Genomic DNA, 22,907 nt, shown 5'->3' on the forward strand with positions numbered 1-22,907 from the left:
TTTCAATATTTCCCAGCATGTTAAACTTAAGTTAAATATTTATACATATACTCGAAATGATTCGAAATAATTCGCTTTTAATCACATTATTTAATGGTGGTTTATTTTCAAAACGCCCAATCTTAACGTCTTCACGTTCTCTCATGTTTCGTCCTGGAATTACAAGAGGCTCGTATTTGTTAACGTAATACAAGAGAACTGTTCAGTCAGACAGATATTTGTTGTGAAATGAAGTAGTTACAATATCAAGCTTAGCCTAAATTCCAGCACTTTTCAAACCTGAAACACAAAGCAACATTAAAATTTGTCAGGTAAATGTTAATTCCCCTGTTTTTGAGGGGTGTTTCTTTATACTACCACATATCGTTTTGGACAACAATGTGGTGGAAAGTATAAACGCCTCCACCGTTCGCGGATGTTCGCGCGAGGTGGGCGGAGTCGAGCGCTACGGTCACTCGCTAAAGTATAAACAAGCCTTTAAATCTGTATCATTCCGCGGACGCGTTGCCAAGCAACAGCATTTGTATGGCGACGTCACAGACGAGGTAGCCAGACAGGTATATAAAGGCTCGTGGCTTTCGGGACTACTCACAGAGACCTGAAATCTCGAGACGACAGCATCTCCTACGGAACTTTACTCACAAAGAGACCCGAAATCTCCAGACCACAGTATCTCCTATACTAGAGGTATGATTTTTTAAAAGAATTTCCTAAATTTTCTAAACCTTAATTATAGAGGCAGAAAACGGATTCGGACTTCCATGAATAGCTCAGGGAAGCGGTTTACCATAGGCAGTTTTATTTATTAACCATAGTTCTTCTAAATTAGCTAGCTTATTTAAGTTAATGAATTCATTAATAACATTAATTCATGAGGGCTTCAAAAACTTTTTGTCATGCCCAACTCCGCCCTCCTCCCTTGTCCTGCCTTGTTTCCCTGTTGCCATAGTTCCCTTCTGTCTGTCACGCCCCTGTCTTCAGTGCTCCCACCTGTGTCTTGTTTAGTTCCCTGTCCCAGTGTATATTAGTCCCTCCATTTCAGCCATCTGTGTCGGTCATTGTGTTCGTGAATTCTCCCTTTCCGTGCTCTGCCCTGCCCCGCTCTGTGCTTCTTGGTATTCTGTCTCTTTCTAAGTTTCGGTTTTGCGAGTGCTTTGCGTCTGTGCCCCTTTCTGCATTAAGTCTCTCTGTGATTGTAAATCTTTTGTGTTTCCTGCTCATTTTTGTCGTCGTTGTCTCTGCTAGTTCGTTGTCGTAGGTATTTGGGGTTGTCCTTCGTCTCCTTGCCCAGAGTCTTATGTTTTATTACTATGTATGATTGGTAATATCTTCCTATTGGTTTTGTCATACTAGGTTCCCCTCGTTAGTTCTCCATGTTAGTATTGCTTATATAGTGCTCTAACATACTCCGGCACCCTGTTTCTTATCCCCATGTCTCGTGTGTTTATGTTTCGTATTAGTCTTGGTTATGGTAATTGTTGAGTTTGTGGTTGTGTGTTTCCTAGTGTTCTTGTGGTTCTTGGTTATCCGTGGTCACTTCTCATGTTCAGCTGTTTCGTTTTCTTATTTAAATAAATTGTTTACCTGCACTTGCGACACCCCAGTCTCTACCAAACGTTACACTTTTCATCCCAGTTAAAGAGACTACGTTACTTTCGGTTGACATACACCTTAATAATAGCTAGCTAACTTGGCGATCTTGATGAACAGTACTGGTGATTGTGGAAACCTGCATTTTCACAATGCACAGAGCTAAATATAGACATATGTCATGTATGATGAATGTTATACTTTGTTCTTATGTCTAAATAATCTAGATTTCCCGGCATTTGAAAAGTACAATGGAACATTATATAAAATTAGCTTACCCAGTCCTCTTTAAAAGCTTGCTACTAAGACTGAAAACATATACTTTTGATGCTATTACTGGGTAGTTTTAAATACCCACCTAGCAATTTTCTGTGCAACGTATATATTTGTATTGTATATGCATTTGGTGGTGTGTACGGTATTTTAGCCATCTCGAGCTAACGGCAAAGGTGGTGTGTTCACGAACGGTTACAATAACGAGAGTACAGCAAGTAACCTAACTAACGCTAGATGTGGTATCGGAGAAGGATGTTGGCTTAAGTTACTCACATGAATTTTTCAATCGTCGCAAAATAGGTTGCTTTCCAAAGTGAAATGTCAGGTCTAGAACAAACCTATGAACTGTAAGGTGGAGCTTTAACATCTTGGTTAACCATAATGCTAACGAACATAATTGAACTCCGTCAAAAGATGACCAGGAGATGCTGGCACATTCAATTTCTATGTATTCCTAGAGCAAGAAAATGTTATTACTTAACTTGAAAAGGGCATTGCGGTCATCAATGGGCAGGTGCTTCAGCACTAACCACACCTGATGGTTTTTAATAGTCATTTTTATTACCCCATATAAGCTTTGACGGAATGTGTCTGATAAATGTAAATGTGAATTTGTGTCATAGACATAAAAAAGAAAATGAGGTGTCATCTAGTCATCACGCCATCTGCCACTGGGGCACCAATTGCTCAGAAGACTCTACAGGAGTCTAAGCAGTCAGCTCCCAAACAGGTTGAGCGTTTCAGCGACATCCTTGAAATTGCCATCAACTTGAGTGATGAGTATGCTCACTATTTCACATTCAGTTATATATTATCCATTGTTATGGAAATTTTAAAAATGGTCTATATGATTTATCTGAAAAATTAATCTGGAGGTTAAGAAAGTAAGAGGTTAAACTAATAAAGAAGAGAACAGACTGATGTGTGTTATACGCCCCAAAATAGTTTAGTAAATTTAGAATTTAAAATGTTAGAAACTGTTTTGTTTCATATGAGAACAAATGTAATGATCTTGCCTTGTCTCACAATTATGTCTCCAACAAGATCATCAGTGGACCTATCGGACTCCATATGCCAGGTCACTGTGAATGAAGTAATAATGGCAGTGCAAGAAGCCGTCTTCAGATCTGTTGCTGACAAAACGCCAATATCCCAGAACTGGAAGACTGTAAGGCCTCTTGTGACTGCAGAAGTGGCATACATCTTGACAAACATATTTAATGCTACTCACCCCTTGGAGACTGCAGTGACTGGAAAAGATATTCCAATAATGACGGAGGCACAAGAGAACTTTAACCCAGATGTCGTCATGTGTACAATCGTTGTGGTGCTTGATGGCGTGGATGGCAACAGAGGTACAAAATCTGATCTTGTACTAGCTTCAACTAACGCCGAACAGAATTTCACCTGTACGACACACTTTCTTGGAGAAAGGAACCAGAAGCCACAGGTGGCACAGTTTAGCGCTTTCAAGCACCTCGCCTACAGCTCTGAAGACTCTGGATTGTCCTCTGACTGGTCCTGTACCATTTATGGTTTCTTCAATGTGGAAAAACATCCTGGAATGGAAGGTTCGGTTTCTCCATGTGATGGTGGCATCTGTTTGGAAGAGATCAGCAGCACTCAGAATGGTGCTGTTAATGCAGAAAGCAGTTCCAGTATTCAGCCAAGAACACTTGGTTCCTTTTTGGATGCCTCAGTAGCCAGGTCCCCAGCAACTTCAGCAGACATCCAGACATTTACAACTGGTCTAAAGCCTGTGGTGGTGAAAAGGCATGTTGTCCCTTTTACTGCTCGGATGAACGCTCCGAAATTCTATGTTAACTGGAAGGTAGGAATCATGTTTTACATTAATCATTTTATGTGCCCTGTTCCATAAATCAGTGAAACAGTTGAATATTTAATAGTTTGTCTTGTCACTTTTGTGAATCCTCATTTGTCATTTTGCTTTGTTTAATGTTTGTTCTTCAAGAAGTCAAAAAAAAGCCAACATGCTGGTCTTGTATCTGATGTCCAGAAGAGGAGCAAGGCTTCTGAGATCAGCAGCACTCAGAATGTTTCTGTTAACGCAGAAAGCAGTTTTGGTTCCTTTTTGGACTCTTCAGTAGCCACGTTCCCCACTTCAGCAGACATCCAGACATTAATGAGAACTTATGGTCTAAAGCCTGTGGTGGTGAAAAGGCACGTTGTCCCTTTTACTGCTCGGATGAACGTTCCGAAATTCTATGTTAACTGGAAGGTAGGAATCATGTTTTACATTAATCATTTTATGTGCCCTGTTCCATAAATCAGTGAAACAATTGAATATTTAATAGTTTGTCTTGTCAATTTTGTGAATCCTCATTTGTCATTTTGCTTTGTTTCACGTTTGTTCTTCAAGAAGTCAAACAAAATGCACCATGCTGGTCTGGTATCTGATGTCCAGAAGAGGAGCAAGGCTTCTGATCATCTTCAGGAATGTAAGTCCATGATTCAGAATTCTGAGAGGAGAACACTGTTATATCAGTATTCTAAAAGCATTTAATTAACATGAGGTTTTCTGTAGTTCTAATGAATCTTGTCTTTTACAGCTTCACACATTGAAACCAACACTTTCTGCAAACGTTTGTCCCGGATGTGCTCAGCAATTTCCAAAGCCCTGTCCAATCCTTTCAAATGCTTTGGTAGAGCATCCTGAGAACTGTTTCATCAATACTGACCAGTAAAGTCTTTCTCCAGTCCAGTCCTTTGTGTTTATTGATTTATTTAAACCTAAGGGGTTTTTTACTGGAGAACCAGTGGAGTGGTTATGAGAGGTGTGTGTGTGTGTGTGTGTGTGTGTGTGTGTGCGTGCACTGGGGAGAAAAAGTGGCCCGGGGGTTCCTAACAGACTGGCCCACTATATTTTATATATATATATATATATATATATATATATATATATATATATATATATATATATATATTAGTGGTGGGACTTGAATGCGTTAATTTCAATTAATTAATTACAGGAAAATTAACAAACTAAAAAATTAACACATTTAACGCATGAGACACTTTTGCACCATTTAATGTTTCTCAGTGCACGAGTTCCAGGCAGACAGATTACATGGACGCACAATAAGATCATGATGGAGATGACTGAAGAGGCTACGCTGGTGGATGGGAAATTTAAATATAAGAAACTTCCAAATGGAAGTACGAGCACAAATAGTGTTATTTGCACTTTATGTAGGAAGGAGTTCGCTTATCACAGGAGCACTTCCATCCTTCGTTACCACCTCAACGCAAAACAATGTTGGTGCTAACGCGCAGGTCAGTAATGATAACTTAGCTGCTAAATGTATTCCTAGTACGATAGGGTGACCAAACGTCCGTATTTCCCAGGACATGTCCGTCTTTCACATCCTGTCCAGGGTTTTTTTTTAAGTGAGGAAATGTCCTGGTTTTTAAATTACCTTCATTCCACCATTAAGACTGCATTAAACTTTCGCGAGTGACCGTAGCGCGCGACTCCGCACACCTCGCGCGAACGGCGGAGGCGTTTATACTTGACGCGTCACATTATTTGAGTGTTGTTCGCTCTCTGTGGTCGAAGATAAAGGCCTACAAGAAGCGCTGCAAATTGTGTCAAGTGATGCAAGTTACGAACTGCCGTCCAGAAAGACAATGTTGAAGAAAATGCAGCAGCTGTATGATGAAGAAAGGAAAGTAAAACAGGTTATTGTGAAGAGAGTGAGATGAAAACACTGCTTCAAAAATACAAAAAATATGCTACAAAATATGAAGATGAACAGAGGACGTTTTTAACAGAATAGGCAGCCCTAGCCAGGCAGCCATTGCCATCACCTGTTCCTTGTTTCAGTGCTGTGTATATTAGCCCCTGAGTCTCTCTTGTCCTTCGTCGGATGTTTTGGTTGTCTTCATTGTTCTTGGAGTGTTCTTTGTACCTTCTATTTTGTTTACTCATCGCCCGTTGTTTCCGTTCTGTGTCTCCCAGCCTTGTCAGTGTTTCCCTGTTGTCAGTATGCCCGTGCAGGCCCGTTTACAGTCTTGCTGGGGCCCCGGGACAAGGCCCGAGACAAGAAAGTTTCATGTGCCCCCCCCCCGCACGTCATTTAAATTTCCTCTGTAGCAGACAATCCTTGAGTTAGGTCATATAGTCTATAATATAGCCACACATCAAAGCTGTTTCTGACAGCTGACTGGTTTATACTTGATGCGGCGCGAGGGTTCACGAGGCGAAAATGACGTAATCGCAGTGGCACTGCCCGTGCGCGAGGGCCTCACGCGCTGTCGATTTGCGAGGTCGTGCACCTCTCGAATTTTGTAACTTCGCGCGCTCCATGTTTGCATGTTTGCAAATGTCATGTTTGCTATCCACCACTGTATTTCCCGCTGTTGGGCGGGTACCAGCCGGTTACGGTCTCTGGATCAAACCATTTTTCGGTGGGAGGCGGGGGATTATGCACTTAATGGAAAATATGCAGATAGGTAAAAAACATATATATTTTATCCATTGAGCTTATTTTCAGTACAGAATTTTATATTAATGAAAGATTTCAAGATTATTTAAAAATTATAGACTTTAAATAAAAAATTAATTGCTGGGCTCTTTGATGGGCCCCTCTGGCCCTGGACAACAGACCCGGTTGTCCCCCCCTGTCGACGGGGCTGTGCCCGTGTATGTGTGTTATTCGGACTGCCCTCCTGTTATGACCCCAGATTGCTTCAGCGACGACTAATATGGAATGTCCTTTAATAAATCTCGCTTTTCTCAGCATTTGTGTCCGTCCCCTCGCTCCGCAGCTCATGCTGCGTTACAGCCAGGCACCCAGGGTTAGGTGTCTTGCTCAAGGGCACCTCCGTCAGTGGGGAACCGTCAGGGCCCTCTACGCCCTCTCAGAGGACCTAAAAATATTCTTAAAACATAAATATATATATATAATATAATTTATCTAATTTTATTTTATCTACTTACAGTTTGACAATCGACATCTAAACAATTACAAAAATATAAGCAAATAAATTATTCAAATTATTCAAACCGTGTTTATTCAATCTGTGTTTGAAGATGAGGGGTTAAGTTAAGTGGGAACCTGTGTCTCCCCCTATCTGTTCATTCATAGAGGTCCAGGCAGTTATAATTCGCTCTGTGCACAAGGTGGAGCCTCCTAACTTCCGGGTAGCGAGGGGTAAGCATACTTGTTTCCGGTTGTAGTAGTCTGTGTAGAGGAGTAGAGAGTGATAGCGATCATGAGTGTTCGCTCATGATCAGAGTCGCCGGACTCCGACTCTGAGATGGACGTGCGTGCAGATAGCGCCTGATCACGACTACTGTGTTACTCCAACCACCTCAGCAGCGGCAGATGCTTTAGCAAACGAAAACGAAGCACTGAGGAAAAGAATACAAGAACTGGAACACCGGCTTGAAACGTTACAGCTGCAGTCCCGCTTTGGGCTTCATCGTCTTGCAGGATCAGATGAAGACATTCGTTTTTACACAAGGTAGGTCCATGTTTTTTGAATAGTATTAAATTAACTACTTTGTGTATCAGTTCTATTTATATATATTTTCAACTTAATAAGAATGTGTATGAATGTGTTGTTATGTCTTGTGCATCAGTCACAGTAGTGTACAGTACCAATAAGTCAACAGTGATTATCATTTTATTTTTAGATTTGCATCATACAAGCATCTCCAGGCCTTTTGGCAACTGGTGGAGCCTGCTGTGAAAACCAGGATGGTCCGGATCACCAGTTCCTGTGCTGCCTCTGCCAACGTTGGTGAGCCAACTCAACAAAAAGCAACAGTGAGTTATATATTCAAGATCACAAAAAAGTTCTAAATGTAATGTGCTGCAATTCTCATACACGTGAAGTAACTGCAGTGCACTTCAGATGTTTTACATGTAGAACAACTGAAGTACACTGCAGTTATTTTACTCACACACACACACACACACAAAAGAACAGTGTAAAATAGATTAAATATGCACAGTGTACCTAAAATAATGCCCACTGATATATTTATCTTATTTCTTTTCACAGAAACTTGCACCGATAGACGAACTACTGCTCTTTCTAATGCACCTGTCTGTGGGCCTACCTCTCAGGGATCTTGCCAACCGCTTTGGTATTCACCGGACCAGTCAGCAGAATTATTGCAACATGGACACACTTTCTGTACCATTTACTTGGTTCTGTTCGCTTGTGGATTCCAAAAGAAGAAGTGAAGGCTCACTTACCACCCGAATTCTCAGCATTTCCTGACACGCAAGTGGTGCTTGACTGCACAGAAATTTTTTGCCAAACCCCCTCCTCTCTCGTTTTGCAAAGTGAGGTATTTTCCACCTACAAATCTCACACCACATTCAAGGCCATGATTGGCATTGCACCCCACAGTCCCATCACCTTTTGTGTCTGCATTACAAACATACAGAGCATAACGAGCACGCACACTGGTCCACACGTCCGTCACCCGTACACACATACAAAACACACACGAGAGTCCACCAGGCAGACACCCTGGTGTTCGCCGTGCCACATACACACAAGCGCACGGCGAAACTCCCGCAACATACAACGGACACGAAGAGCTGTCTCAGGGCAGACTGCCCTGGTCCTCGCCGTGCTACACACACACACACACACACAAAACACAAAAGCACGGTGGAGCTCTTCAAACAAAACACCACGCAGACAAACACTTACCATGAGACATGACCACGAACGAAGGAGAAAGAAAAAGAGACTCGGCGGCTTCCGAAGGGTGGCTGGTCATTCTGTGACGGGCAGGGGTGAGCAACGAAAAGGAAGCGATCACGCCAAGTCTCAGGGAAAAATGATGGTTTAATAGAAAGTGTGCAAACCTAAAACCCTGCACTATCTCCAAATTAAGGATATAATGACCAGCGGTCAACTGGTACAAAGACATGACATATATAGGCAAACAAACGACCCTCAGGTGAGATGGATCACGGGCTCCGCCCACCTGAGGGACGCACATGACGTCACCAAACAACAACAACAACAGCCGCTGTGGACGGAGGCGGCCGGTAGGGGGCCGCCTCACCGTGACAAAATAAAATCAAATGCAAACACAATACTATTTTTCATGTCTTTACTTCCAATAAAGAATGCAATGGACCAGTTTTGCTACAATAAAATTCATTACCGTTGATCACATGAAAGGTTTATGGCATATTTACAAGCTTAATGAATTGTAAAAATAAAATAAAATAACGAAAAAAAAACAAGAGAGTTCTGAATGTTGATACAAAATCGTGAATCAGTTAAATAAATATAAATGCCTATAATATATATATATACACATGTAATATAAATGCATATAAAATATTAACACTAACAATTTTATAACTTGTATGTCAACACACTGGCAATGTCCCGCCAGTACCGTGACAGCATGAAGACACAGGAACAGGCTAGAGGTGAGTTGCAAGATCTCCTGACAGGACTCGTTGAGAGTTCCTTTCAAAGTTCCTTCTGCAAAAAAAAAAGATTTTATTTTCAACACGCCCTTATTAAATATTAAATGGTAATAACAGGTTAATATTTTTCAGCTGATCTCTGTAAATGTAAGAGTCTCTCTTATTTATATTACTAGCTATTGAACAGGTTGATGTCAGTAAATTAGCAAACGTGTAATCAGCATAGGATTCTGTATGAATGTCTCTTGGTCACCTACATGCAGGGTGCAAGAGACCTCAGTCTCGTCCAAGGAAGCCTGTGAGGGTTCCTGACAGATGTCGAGAACACATATTTCATAGTTCCTTCTGCAAAAAAATATTTTTTCAAGAATCCCTTATTAAATATTGTGTGGAAATAACAGGTGAATATTTTTCAGCTGATCTGTGTTAATGTTAACTTCTATGGTATTGATATTAATAAGTATTGAACAAGTTGATGTCAGTAAATTAGCAAATGTGTTTTCAGCATGGGATTTTGTATGAATGTTTCTTGATCACCTAGAGGTGGAAGGTGAGAAGAAAAGTCCAGAACAGGTGCTTCTGCAACAACAACAAAAAAATTTTCAACATACACTAATTAATTTTACATGAGAATGTCAGATGAATGTTTTTCAGTTGAGCTGTTTTGATGCTTGTTTTTCTGGTATTGACATTAATAGGGGTTTTGCCAGGGTGATGGGATCAGTATCACAGTACAGCCCCTGACCCATAATAATAATAATAATAATAATAATAATAATAATAATAATAATAATAATTTCCACTTATATAGTGCCTTTCAAAGTACCCAAGGACGCTTTACACAGAAATACAAAAAAGAACAAAGACAAGAACAAAATAGACAAAAATAACCAAAATAGAAAGAAAAGAGAAATCCCATAGAACAGACCTATTTTCTGTTTCTTTTTCTCTTATTTTTCACTTAATGGCTCTAGCAATAAACTCCAAAGTTACTTGACGCTACCTAGGAGTAACATGTAACTGTGTTTGTTTCCTGTGAATTCTGATTATTGCAATTTATTAATGATTTTCAAAAGGGAAAGACTTCCAGTACTGCTACAAGCATAAAGATACACAGTGAATAAACCATTTACATGAGTCTTACTGATGCTGATGTGTTAATGTAAACTTCTATGGTATTGATATTAATACGTATTGAACAAGTTGATGTCAGTAAATTAGCAAATGTGTTTTCAGTATGGGATTTTGTATGAATGTCTCTTGATCACCTAGAGGTGGAAGGTCAGAAGAATAGTCCTGGAGAAAGTGGAAGAGATCATCGATCATCTTATCCAGATCATCGGTCACAGGAGCTTCTGCAACAACAAAAACATTTTTTCAACATACACTAATTAATTTTACATGAGAATGTTAGATGAATGTTTTTCAGTTGAGCTGTGTTGATGCTTGTTTTTCTGGTATTGACATTAACAGGGGTTTTACCAGGGTGATGTGATCAGTATCACAGTACAGCCCCTGACCCATAATAATAAACTCCAAAGTTACTTAACACTACCTAGGAGTAACATGTAACTGGGTTTGTTTCCTGTGAATTCTGATTATTGCAATTTATTAATGATTTTCAAAAGGGAAAGACTTTCAGTACTGCTACAAGCATAAAGATACACAGTGAATAAACCATTTACATGAATCTTACTGATGCTTTACTGAACTGTGTTCAAAGAAAAATACCTTAAATAAGTCCCTATACATGCCCCAAAATAAGTTGTTAACATTGTACTCATTCACTCACTCAAGGGAATGATGTTTTCTGTCTCCTCTTTTGCTTTTCTTTTAGCTTTTAGTTTGGTTTCTCTTCTGGACACCTTGTTCATGTCTGTGTCTGTTGAATCTTCCTGGATTCCTCCTGCACACCAGCACCAGAGACACTTCATTTTGGCAAACATGGTCAGTATCTTCACACTACACAATCTGATCTGAAATTATAGTGTACATGGAATGACCCTCATTTGTGTCATCATTATGACATCAGGGCAGTGTAAGAAGTGTTCCAACAATGGATAGAAGCCACCATAGGACCAGGACCGAGCAGACATATTTTGGAGTGGTAGTCCACTGGACACAGTACAAGCAGTTTGTGTAAGCTGTAATGAAATTAAAAACTTACTATAGATTGCATCCACTTTGCTCTTCTCCAGTGCTTGACGCTGATCACCAGAATCCCTTGACTTGCCACGAAGGTTGCTAACAAGAAGCACATCCATGGGGAACACTGCTGTTAGGAGTGTCCGAACAAAAGATGAGGCAGAGTTTGCATTCTGCGCCACAGCCCAGGCAAGCCGATCAATGAATATGTTGGATCCAGGATAAATTTCCACCTATTTTAGATGTGAACAATAACAGGGACTTACTACAGGCATACAGTGTTTCAACTGTGTTTCTCTCTCTCTCTGTATATACTACTTCTAATAGAATTAACTGCTACTTGTAATATATTAGAAAAATACTTTTAAGAATTACCATATTACCTGTTCTGCTCTCAGCACAGAGGGCTGGCAGACATTAGAAGATTCCTCTGACACTGACTCTAAGTCAGAGTTTGATGACAAGGTTTTTGTCTTCAGGACAGTCTTCATTTCCTTAATAATCTCTGGCAGTTCTAGAAATACAAAATCACAAAAAAAATTATATTAGTAATAGAATTCCAGCCAGAATCTGTTTACACCTATTGCAGAATTTCACCTGTTGCTCCACTTTCACAAATGAGATGTGAACGTGTTACATCATGTTGTTTAAAAAGGGCACATAGAGAGAATATGGAAATGTCAGAGTTGTAACCTGCTTAGACACAAGGTTAGTGAAAGAGTGGGCTAAAAGTGTGGGCCAGACTGTCCATCTCAGCAACTGCTGTGATCCATACCTCACAGGAAGCAAACAGACAATTGCACAAGTTGAAGGGAAAAAAAGAAAGAAAAAAAAAAAAAAAAGAAAAAAACATGCATGGTTTAATTTTTGGACATATTGTCCCAGATGCCATACCTTTGAAAAGCATGGATTTCATTTCTCATTTTCATTCTTCAGTTCTTCATTTTCACTAGCAAGCTCTTCAAGCTTTCTTGGAACTCCCACTGAAGCCACTGAGTGATACTTTTTAAGGAACGTCTGAGCAGTGCCCTTTTGTGTATTTGGAATCACCTTGCGGTTTTTTGGAGTGAGAAATAGGAAAGAAAGTAGTTAACATCAATATATTGCAAATTATTTCAGTCAGCTGGTGGCTAGAGTGGTTCAGACTGCTTTGTCTAAGCTCTGAGTTCTTTATTCCCTTGCTGGGTCAAATCTTGTGATTTAAATAGAACAAAAACAAAGTGTGGGCAGGTCATTTTTTTCTAATCATATTTGTAATTCTGTTGTGATCACCTAGTTGGAACTAGGAACAACCTAAAGATATAATTGTTATTTTTTTGAAAATACAAACATTGTAAATCCAATGTTAATGGTATATAAACTCTTACCGGTGCACACTCTATGTCAGTGTCTTCTGAATCATCTTCAGTCAGTTTCTTTGGTGGAACAGGCACCCTCTTTTTGGGCAATGGCTCCTCTCTCTCCACGGACAGTGAGCACAGAAACTCCCTGATCTTATTGTTGATGTGAAACCGATTATCTGAAAAGTAGTTTGAAATATAAAGTAGAAAAACACTCATCATACTTCACTCAGACCAAATATTTATTAATTTTCCTAGGTTTGACCCTTTGAATTATCTGTTGTTCCAAGCTGAACAATGCAAACTGTATGTATCATGTATATTGCTTCGCAGCTGAATCTCAAATGGCACCTTGCTCCCAATGTAGTGTCCTTTAAACCTATATAAAACATTATACATTTTGACTGTTCTATTACATTAACCAGACAGATTTAACAATGGTTACTGTTGCCATGAAACCATGCCATGTTGCCATGGTTACTAACCCAAGAAAACAGGTGAAATTTTTTCAAGTTCAATATACAAGTTCAAATTCAATATTAAATTCAACAGAAGTTACTTACTGCTCACAAACTTGATGGAGGCGCAGTATATTGGCCAGCCATGTTTCGGTTTCTTCCCTTTCCGCCACTCTATGGCTGCCCTGTAGTCTGTAATGGGGTAGCCATCCTCATCCATCTTGGTGTCGTCATACTTCCTAATTGCTTCAGTTTTGACTTCACTGTAGCTACCAGCATCTTCCCCACTACTCCACTGCACCACTGCAAACTTTCTCATCTTGCTTGAAAGATTGAATGAAATGCATATGCCATCACAGCTACTCTTTAGTCATGGCTGTATTTAAAGTGCACGTCTCAACAGTGTGATGTTGTCACACTCATTTCAAGTGCAAGTGAGGGAGAAGGTTTCCTTCAAGGAGGGTGTCAGAGCTAAATAGAACACCGGGGCTGCAAAACGCGTGTTGTAGTTTATTAGCTAGTTTAGCTTATACAAAGCAGAAATAAGGTGGTGTCTAACTATATGCTGAGTTTGTCATATATCGGTCAATTAATGCTGCAACTGAAATGAGACCAATTTTTAAACTAAATTCTCTAAGCATCAAAAGCGTATGACAAGCCATCTTGATACAACACTTCACTGGTATAATCAGTCCAGGTAGGTCTCGCGGTAGCCAATGCTAGCTTGTGTTAGCTAATGTTAAAGCAACAAAGTCGACATGACATTTTCAATGTGTTAACAACAGTCAAGATGACAGAAATACATTATGTCTAACCAATGTAAAAAGTGTCCGTAAAAACTACACCGAGAGCTTACGCTACATACCGTTTTGGTGTGGGGGGGTCGACTAACGTTAGACTACATGTACATCCTCTAAAATCCCCAGGTAATGCATATACTAGCTGGTGTGCTCTGAACAAAGTAATTATACCTCGCTATATTTGAAGTAACACATGTAAATACAAAATATCTTCTTACCTGAATTTTGTAGTGGCGAAATGATGACTGCGGCAGAGATCGTTTAAAATGTGGGAAAGTTCAGCCGTTTAGACCCGCGCAGTAGCTCTACTAACAGCCAATCTGCGCAGCAGCTCTACTAACAGCCAATCAGCGCATTACATCTTACTGTTTGTTTTTTTTTTCGTTTAAAAAAGCCCGCTCTCGTTTAGGGCAGAGAACCGCGGTAGAAGTGTGTCCTATATAGAGTCAATTTAGAGAGCAGAAAGTAAATGAAATGCAGAAACGAAAACGTTATTGCCATTTTAATGCACAAGAAAAAGAAAGAAAGATTCCGAATCGCACATTAACAAGGTGGAAAAAAAGGTGAATATAAAGTTGGATAAATCCTAACTGAAGTCAGACTGCATATATACTGTTAAGAATATCGCATTAGCAACTAAAGTAAGGCAATGTATGTTCAGCCATAGGCTACACAACTCCTGTTTATAAGTTAATTCAGTATTTTGTTGAAGAAGCATTACTTTCATGAGTTTGATTAGCGACTGTTTTTTCTGTCGCTCTAGTCCTCTGGTTTAAGTGCAGCATGTAATGGTTCACTGCGTTCACCCTGAAGTGGAAGGGGAACTTCATGCTCAATTTCAACGTTGTTCACACAATGGAAATAAAATTAAACACAAATTATGTTATTAAATTATATGAAATTATGCATGATATAACCATTTAAAATCTCATTTAATTGTGATCTACACAAAATATGATTTACCATGATTAAATGCTTTAATTGTTTCACTGCTGTATCATAAAGCTGCAAGTAAAGTTTTGTTGATTTTATTTTGTGGAATACATTAGCACAATCTCTAGATAACACGGTTCTGTACATTTTAATATAGAATAAATGTTTATTTGCTGAATTTAACCAAACATGAACATATATAATTTGGTTTTACAGGGATTATGACATATTTTATGCTTTTTATGTTAAACTCAGTAAATAAATATAAATTGTGCTCAGATATTTGCAGAAAATGCTTATACCAAACTTTTTATGTTGTGTATTTTTACATTAAAAATCAACAAAGTATGTCATATATACAAGTATAGAGAATATAGCAGTATGGTCTACAGTATGGTCTGTTTATAATTTGTTCTTAAATTGTACAGGAAAATAGAATCATATCTGCATAGCATGGAAAGGGAGATTTTGCAGAACACAGCAATTTCAGCTATTGCACAGGTAGGCTACTGCAGATTAAAAGTCAGATTTTATCTAACTGAGTCTGAGTCTGTGAGGCATGTTTATCTTTAAATGTGAATTCATCTATCTATTAACTTTTGTATTAAACTTGTTACTTAGCTACATTTGAACAAACATTTATCTTGCCCTGCATGTTTTATTTGGTCTTTCACCTCTTTCAGGAACATGTGTCACACTCACTGGTGGAAGAATGGAATTCTGTCTCCACAGATACACAGGTAGTCTTTAGTTTCTGTTGATGTAATCCTTGTTTGTACTTTGTTATTTCTTAAAGTGTGTATAATAGCCTTTAAAACAATTGAGCCTTCTAGGATTATTTGTTAGACCACCCAGATAGTACAGGACAGACTCTTTCCACAGAAACACAGGTAGACGTTTTCTTCCCAGATACAGCTGGCTATATTTGAACATGTATTTCTTCCAGTTATTAAATGTTGTTCTCACCGCTTCTAGGATGAGGGCCCTGTGCCACACTTACCAGAGACTACAGGACACTGCACCTGCTTAACAGTACAGGTAAGTGAGCATTTTCCACTAGACATTCATTCAGTAAATGTTAAACAAAAGAGGCTTGAAATATGTCACATTACAAGTAATTTATATAAAATATATTGTTGTTTATCTAGATGCAATGCTATTATATATAACTGTTTATTTTAAACATTTAATTTTTTTCAGGATCATATGTCACACTCTCTGGTGGAAGAAGGAGCTTCCATTTTCACAGAAACACAGGTAGACTTTTTCTTTTCAGATAGCAGCTGGCTATGTTAGAACATGTATTTCTTGCACATATAACATGGTATTACTTCCTCTTCTAGAATGAGGGCCCTGTGTCACACTTACCAGACACTGATGAACAATGCACCTCCTCAACAGTGAAGGTAAGTGAGCAGTTGTCTGAGCATTCATTAATTTATCTTTTCTTAAATTTAATAGATTAGAAACTACTGCTTAAATGTTTAGAATCAGAATCTGATGCAGTTTTATTGCCATTGTCAATGAAAACAGGTTTCACGGACTAGGAATTTGCAGGTGCAGCAAAATTAAGTACACATAAATACATACTCTAAAAATATAAAATATAGATCGAAAAAATAAAAATAAAAGACATGTACAACAGTGCAAATGGAGTAATACAATGCAAGTAAAGTGACCAAGGCAGAGTTATGAAGTGTTAAAGTTACATGATGATTATGTAGTGTTCATGAGTCCAATGGCAGAGGGGAAAAAACTGTTCTTGTGGCGGGAGGTTCTGGTCCGAATGGACCGAAGCCTCCTGCCTGAGGGGAGTGGGTCAGATAGTCCATGTGCGGGGTGAGAAGGGTCTGCTATAATCCTATCCGCTCTCCTAGGTCTAGCTGCACCGATTTTTAGTTCAGAATTAACAAAACTAGAAATATTTTCACATTCACATATTTTTCTTTTTTGTTAATGTTATTAATCATTTTGATAGTATTTCATTCTTTATTTCTAAAATTTTATGGCAAAACTGGCAAACTGCATTGTCAGGAGATCATGATTTTGAACTGTGGCAAAGTCCGAGTCTGTGGGGGAATTGGAAAAATCTTAAATTATTTAAACAGTTACCGGTAGTAAAGAAGCAACCACATTAATCATTTTTAAGTAAGCTCACATGTAATGGTTGCCCAAACATAGATGCAGTACTTAACATGAGTTGGAAAAGCTTTTGACTAAATTTTCTTCAAGCTGTAATAATTTTATAAAGCTATCCAGCAGTGTGCCTTAAAATATTGAGTTTACCTGACTATCTGTATTATATAATGCATGCATGGAATTTAGTGGTGAAATCATATAAAGTTTTAGGTATCCCTGTACATTTGTAGATTTCAGATGCCATTAAATCTGTGTTTTGTTTTTTAGTAATATATATATTAGCTTAAGTAAATTAATACTAGTTACCATAGTAGTTTAAATTGCAAGCAAGAACTGGGTACTGCCATAAATTTTGTATTGTAATTTTTAAGTGACAAATTATGATTAATCATGCTGTTACTTTCTTCCCATAGGAGGGAATACAGTCAACATCAGAGCAAGTAGCAATGGACGGATATATGGGCCCCCCAGTTGTTCCTGTTGAAGATGTTAGTTGGCTGACCATCCTTGCATTTTCCCTGAAACACAATGTCACAGGTGCATTAATGGAGGATCTTTTAAAACTGTTAAAGTTACATAGTCAAGGTTCTGTTTCTATCCCTGCAAGCAAGTATATGTTAGAGAAGCCTTTTACTGATTTTCTAGACAAACCTGAGTATCATCATTATTGTGGCGTATGTGCCAACTATCTTGGGTCTTCATTGTCAAAAGAAAATGAATTGAAATGTGAGTACTGTTCATCATCCAAAACTGTGAGACAAAGTGTAGAGAATGGTGAGTTTTTCATCTATGTATCATTGAAGGATCAACTGAAGGATCTTTTGGAGAATCAAAATGTGCAGTACTATTCCAGTGAGCATAGCAGTCATACCATCCCTGATATTACAGATGGAGAAATGTACAAGAATTTGAAATCAAATTGTGATTCTTTTCTTTCCCTATCATTTAATTGCGATGGTGTGCCCGTTTTCCGGTCATCTAGATTTAGCATTTGGCCTTTACTGTGCTCAGTGAACGAGATACCCCCAGAAGAGAGGGACAAACATGTCCTTCTGTGTGGATTGTGGTTTGGCTCATCAAAACCCAATATGACCAGCTTCTTCAAGCCTTTTGTTGAAGAATGCAACAGTCTTGCACAAACTGGTGTTCAGTGGCAGGATCCAAATGATCAGCTGGTTAAAACTGTTAGAGTCTTTCCATTATGTGCCATCTGTGATGCTGTTGCACGACCATTACTCCAAAACTTAAAGCAGTTTAATGGGGAGTATGGTTGTGGGCATTGTCTTCATCCTGGTATGCAGTTACGAAAAGGCAATGGGACTGCACGAGTCTACCCTTGTTTGGAACAGCTGCCAGATAGCAGAGATCATAATACAACTGTAGAGATAGCAGAGATAGCTCAGATCGAAGAACAAATCATATTAGGCATTAAAGGTCCATCAGCAATTGCAGATTTACGTCATTTTGACATAATAAATGGAGTGGTTCCTGATTACATGCATTGTGTGTTGCTTGGAGTGTGTAGACAGATCTCTGCATTGTGGTTTGATTCCAAAAATTCCACTCACCCATGGTACATTGGTTTAAACACTGCAAGAATAGATGCAAATCTTATGTCAATTAAGCCTCCAAGCACTATTTCTAGAGTCCCACGATCAGTCTTGGAACGAAAATTTTGGAAGGCTCACGAATGGCAAAATTAGCTTTTGTATTACAGTGTGCCAGTCTTGAAGGGGATACTACCAAACAAATATCTCAGTCATTGGGCTTTACTGGTGGAGGGCATTAGCATTTTGCTTGGCTCAGAGATTACACAAGAACAAATTGACCACGCTCATGAAACTCTCATGCTCTTTGTTGGATCCATTCAGAGTTTGTATGGCATAGATAAGATGTCATTCAATGTGCATTCACTCCTGCATTTGAGCCAGAGTGTAGAGAATTTGGGTCCACTGTGGGCCCATTCTGCATTCATGTTTGAAAACTTTAATGGCTATTTGCTCAAACAAGTAAAAAGTTCAAATGCAGTGCCTCAGCAGATCTGCAAAAGAGTAACATGGTCTCGTAAATTACCATGCATAGCTAAACGCTATTTATCAGATGACTCCCCTGAAGTGAAAGCTTTCTACACAGAAATGACTTCCATTAGACACAATGTAAGAAACTGTGCTAGATTTGATAGGGTGACTGCTCTTGGAGTGCCAAAGATGAGGTTGGTGTCTGAAAATGACCTTTGTGCTCTACATGCAGTACATGAGGTACCAGCAAACTCAGTTGGGAGTTACTATAACAGAATATCTGTCAATGGAGAAATTATTCACAGCTTAACCTACACAAAGAGCAAGAAAAGAAACAACTCCATTGTAATCTTGAAAGATGGTAGTATTTTCAAGATTTCACATTTCCTCTGTGTCAGTGACAACCAACACAATTGGCAAATTTGGTAATAGTACAGTACAGAATTTGGTTAAAGGACACACAGTCAGGATATCATTGTCCTTTATGAAGTCTGTACATTTTCCTACCGGATTTGAAAGAGCCATTGACACCAATTATATTGTGAGACCATGTGTTTACATTAACTCTGAAAAGTCAGGGCCTATTGTGTGTAGCCAGATCAAGACCTATTATAGTAAGTGAACAAAGCTGAACAAAGCTTCCCCATTTGGTTAAACCTTTAATGACATAGGTCTTGTCATTATAAAATGATGTGATGATGTTCTACAATTTTACAGCTTGAGGCAGGCCTACTTTCAGGACCAGTACACATAAATAATAAAGAATAATAATATCCTGTGAATGTCATCTTGTTCAAATACACAGTAATAAATAGTTTGTTCTTTGACTCATTGTATTGTTTTTTCATGAATTTCTGTAAGATTAAAAATATTAGAATTTATTTATTATTATGTGACCTTGGGGTGGAGGAGGGGGTGGAGTGTGGATGGGGTCATAAATGCCTTGGCACCTTCATATACTTTTATTACATGAAGCTGAATCAGACAACGTTTGTGTAAACTCAGGGTACATTGATAGAGATCATTTACAATGTAGCTTAGGAAGACATATGCTACATTCATATCTCATCACGCTAGTTTTGTTGTTATCCATCCATGTTCATTCTATATGATTTTACTCTAACTTTGTAAAATCTTGCATTGTCAAGGACATATGTTGGGCAATATATTGATTTAATACAGATTGTACATGTATGTATGACATACTGTATGTCTCACAGTATGTTAAATTAATATGCATTGTATATGGATTTTTAGTGTCATACACTAAACTTATATGATTCAGGAAAAAAACAAGAATCATATGTGTTTTTTGAAAAACTTTTCCATATGGGATGTTCCGCATTCTAATCCAATTCAATTCAATTCAATGGTGCTTTATTGGCATGACAAATAAGTACATTTGTATTGCCAAAGCATAAGGTACATACAATGGTAAAATATAATAAAATAACATAGTAAAGAAGAATAATAATAAAGTATAATAATGGCTATATTGTCATTACAATTACATTATCCACCACTGCTTCCATAACAGTTTATAATAATAGTTATGATAATAGTAGTAAAAGTATTAATAGTAACCATAATAATAATACACCACTGTTTCCATAACTGACATTTATAATTATAGTTATGATAATAATAGTAGTAATAAAAGTATTAATAGTAACCATAATAATAACAACAGTAATAATAGTAGTGGTAAAGATTAGACCAACAACAACACTAGTGTAATTAATGACAATAACAACAGTAACAATAACCACAACAGTTTTCAGATCATCAAACAGATTTCAGTATCAAGTTAATCAAAAGTGAAAAAAAATCAAAGGCTACGTATTTAATGTCTGATGCACATTTACATTCGCCACAGGAATTCTCCTTCTGGCTGTGAACCAGGTGTTTGGGGTGAACGGCTCTCCGTGTCCTCGCGCTGCACAGACGGGAGCCCAGGTTGGCCGCCCATCGTCCATGTCAACCAGGAAAAACGCAAGTAGCACGTGGATTGACCTGTTTGAAGAGAATGATGAACACAGGGTCACCTCACGTGCTCAAAGCGCTCATGCAGCCTCAGTAGACTCGTCCTTTGTTCCCAATCAGTTCGTTTTATTCTGCAAGCAGGGCCGGATTATGGGGGGTCTGGGCCCCGGGGCCAGGAGTTTGCAAAGGGCCCCCCCCCCCCCCCCCAACACCCCGACCCCCCCACCCCCGTGCCAACCTACCGTACCTAAGGATTCTACAAAAGTTTCTTTCTGCTCTTCCTTCTTGCAAAGTCGTCCACTAACTCATCAAAGTTGAGCTGTCTAACAAACTCTGATTCTATTGCAAGAAGGGAGAGTGAATTCAACCAATTTTGGCACATTTTCATCATGAACTCATTTTTAATTTGAGCCAGTCTGGAGAATGAACGTTCCCCTTCACAGTTTGTTATTGGCAAAGTCAAAAAAAGTCTGAGTGCTATGTAAACATTTGGGAAAGTGGACTGTAAATCCAAATTTACCATGGTCTTTAGCATTGTATTTGGGCATTTTTGTTCTTCTGAAATGAATGATTTGTACTGAACAGGTTCACCTGCCAAGCTCATGGTCAGATCAGTGGAATATGCTGCAGCAAGAGATTTGGCCCTTAAAGTGAGCTCACTGTTGGACATATTATCAGGCATGAAAAGAACATGAAAAAGATTGGTTATGTGTGTGTATACAGTTAACCGATGGTTAAGACAGGACACAAGTTTGTCAATTAGAACATTGAACTTTTCAATCCGAAACATTTCTTTTCCACTTAATTCAACACCTGGCTCTGCACTTTCATCAACCATACATTTGCGGTTCTTTGTGCGCTGGAGGTCATGTCTGTAGTCTTGGGAGACTGAATCGGTAACAATTAAAGCTGACCCTTCACGAATTGTCTCTAAATTGTCTCTCTGTGCTGCCACAAAGTCACAAAGAGAAATGAGAATCTGTGTAGCTGTGTGTATGTCAATGGCATGTTTCTGCAACTGCAGGCTTGTGGCTGGGAACTGCTGCAGTATTGTATCCCAAAAGTGTGCCATGAAAGCTATCTCTAGGGTGTCCAGCTTGCCACAGAGTGCAGAGGCCTTGCTTCTAGTTTCACGTTTCTCCCGTGAATCTTTGGAAATATTGTTCAATGCCTATCTCAATTGTGCATAATATTTCCAACTCCAGCGAGTACCTGACGAAGATTTCAGTGTGAGCTTCACATCTGTATCACGGAACACCATTTCCCACCTGTGTGTTGACGAGGCACAAAATGTGTACATTGATTGCAGAAAGTCAAAGAAACGGCCAGCTTCTGGGTTACTGTCAACAGCATTGACACCGATTCTATGAATGTGCTGCACAGGGAACATAACAAATCAATGGGTTTACTCGTTTCAGATGAGCTTGGACTCCATTGTACTTTCCTGACATATTACTTGCATTGTCATAAGACTGGCCTCGACAGTTAAGTCTAGGCCCAGGATCTCCACCATTGCAACAACACAATCAGCCAAAGATGCAACCAGATGAAGGGGAGAAAAGTAGCCACTGCCTAGTCACAGACTGGCCATTAGGAATGTGTGAAACTCCTAGTGATGCCCCCCATGGTCCTATCCCTACTTGAGGCAGGGTACTTTTCACTTCGATTTTGAAAAGCAGCTGCAACTCTATTAACCAGAATCGACTTGGCCTGTTCAGTAATGGCACTTGGCCATAAAGCAGGGTCATTAACCACTTCAAACCAGGAGTTTGAGCCCCTAGCTCCTAATGTGATA

The 22,907-nt window shown here is 38.9% G+C and overlaps 3 protein-coding genes and 1 long non-coding RNA gene across 7 annotated transcripts; 3 read left to right on the plus strand and 1 right to left on the minus strand.

The window, feature by feature from the left end:
- Nucleotides 1-465: 465 nt before the first annotated feature.
- LOC143478414 (uncharacterized) lies at nt 466-4,601 on the plus strand. The gene is made up of 6 exons (XM_076977379.1): nt 466-687; nt 2,490-2,646; nt 2,911-3,697; nt 3,839-4,105; nt 4,247-4,325; nt 4,437-4,601. The coding sequence occupies exons 2-6, from the start codon at nt 2,504-2,506 to the stop codon at nt 4,541-4,543; spliced, it is 1,383 nt and encodes a 460-aa protein (XP_076833494.1). The 5' UTR covers nt 466-687; nt 2,490-2,503; the 3' UTR covers nt 4,544-4,601.
- A 2,523-nt stretch (nt 4,602-7,124) lies between these two features.
- LOC143478425 (uncharacterized) lies at nt 7,125-8,026 on the plus strand. Its single transcript, XR_013121748.1, has 3 exons — nt 7,125-7,353; nt 7,526-7,658; nt 7,897-8,026. It is a non-coding gene; the product is annotated as an uncharacterized LOC143478425 (long non-coding RNA).
- Nucleotides 8,027-9,059: 1,033 nt separating this feature from the next.
- LOC143478218 (uncharacterized) lies at nt 9,060-14,345 on the minus strand. 3 transcript variants are annotated; one of them, XM_076977177.1, is made up of 11 exons: nt 14,258-14,345; nt 13,345-13,562; nt 12,809-12,960; nt 12,336-12,491; nt 11,825-11,955; nt 11,464-11,674; nt 11,089-11,202; nt 10,565-10,651; nt 9,834-9,875; nt 9,554-9,641; nt 9,060-9,351 (listed from the first exon to the last, which is right to left on the minus strand). In XM_076977177.1, the coding sequence occupies exons 4-11, from the start codon at nt 12,355-12,357 to the stop codon at nt 9,291-9,293; spliced, it is 756 nt and encodes a 251-aa protein (XP_076833292.1). In that variant the 5' UTR covers nt 12,358-12,491; nt 12,809-12,960; nt 13,345-13,562; nt 14,258-14,345; the 3' UTR covers nt 9,060-9,290. The 3 variants fall into 3 exon arrangements, with proteins under 3 accessions (XP_076833292.1, XP_076833293.1, XP_076833294.1); XM_076977178.1 differs by having other exon boundaries at nt 13,345-13,558; nt 14,258-14,319; XM_076977179.1 differs by lacking the exons at nt 12,336-12,491; nt 12,809-12,960; nt 13,345-13,562; nt 14,258-14,345 and adding an exon at nt 12,135-12,253 and having other exon boundaries at nt 9,061-9,351.
- A 129-nt stretch (nt 14,346-14,474) lies between these two features.
- Nucleotides 14,475-19,807, plus strand: LOC143478075 (uncharacterized). Of its 2 annotated transcripts, XM_076977004.1 has the most exons (8): nt 14,475-14,602; nt 15,401-15,473; nt 15,656-15,712; nt 15,806-15,862; nt 15,948-16,010; nt 16,173-16,229; nt 16,316-16,378; nt 17,525-19,807. In XM_076977004.1, exons 1-8 carry the CDS (start codon nt 14,514-14,516, stop codon nt 18,812-18,814), a joined length of 1,749 nt encoding a protein of 582 aa, XP_076833119.1. In that variant the 5' UTR covers nt 14,475-14,513; the 3' UTR covers nt 18,815-19,807. The 2 variants fall into 2 exon arrangements, with proteins under 2 accessions (XP_076833119.1, XP_076833120.1); XM_076977005.1 differs by lacking the exon at nt 15,806-15,862.
- The last annotated feature ends 3,100 nt before the right edge of the window (nt 19,808-22,907 follow it).

Source organism: Brachyhypopomus gauderio, chromosome 16, assembly GCF_052324685.1.
Source record: "Brachyhypopomus gauderio isolate BG-103 chromosome 16, BGAUD_0.2, whole genome shotgun sequence".
Taxonomy (NCBI): Eukaryota; Metazoa; Chordata; class Actinopteri; order Gymnotiformes; family Hypopomidae; genus Brachyhypopomus; species Brachyhypopomus gauderio.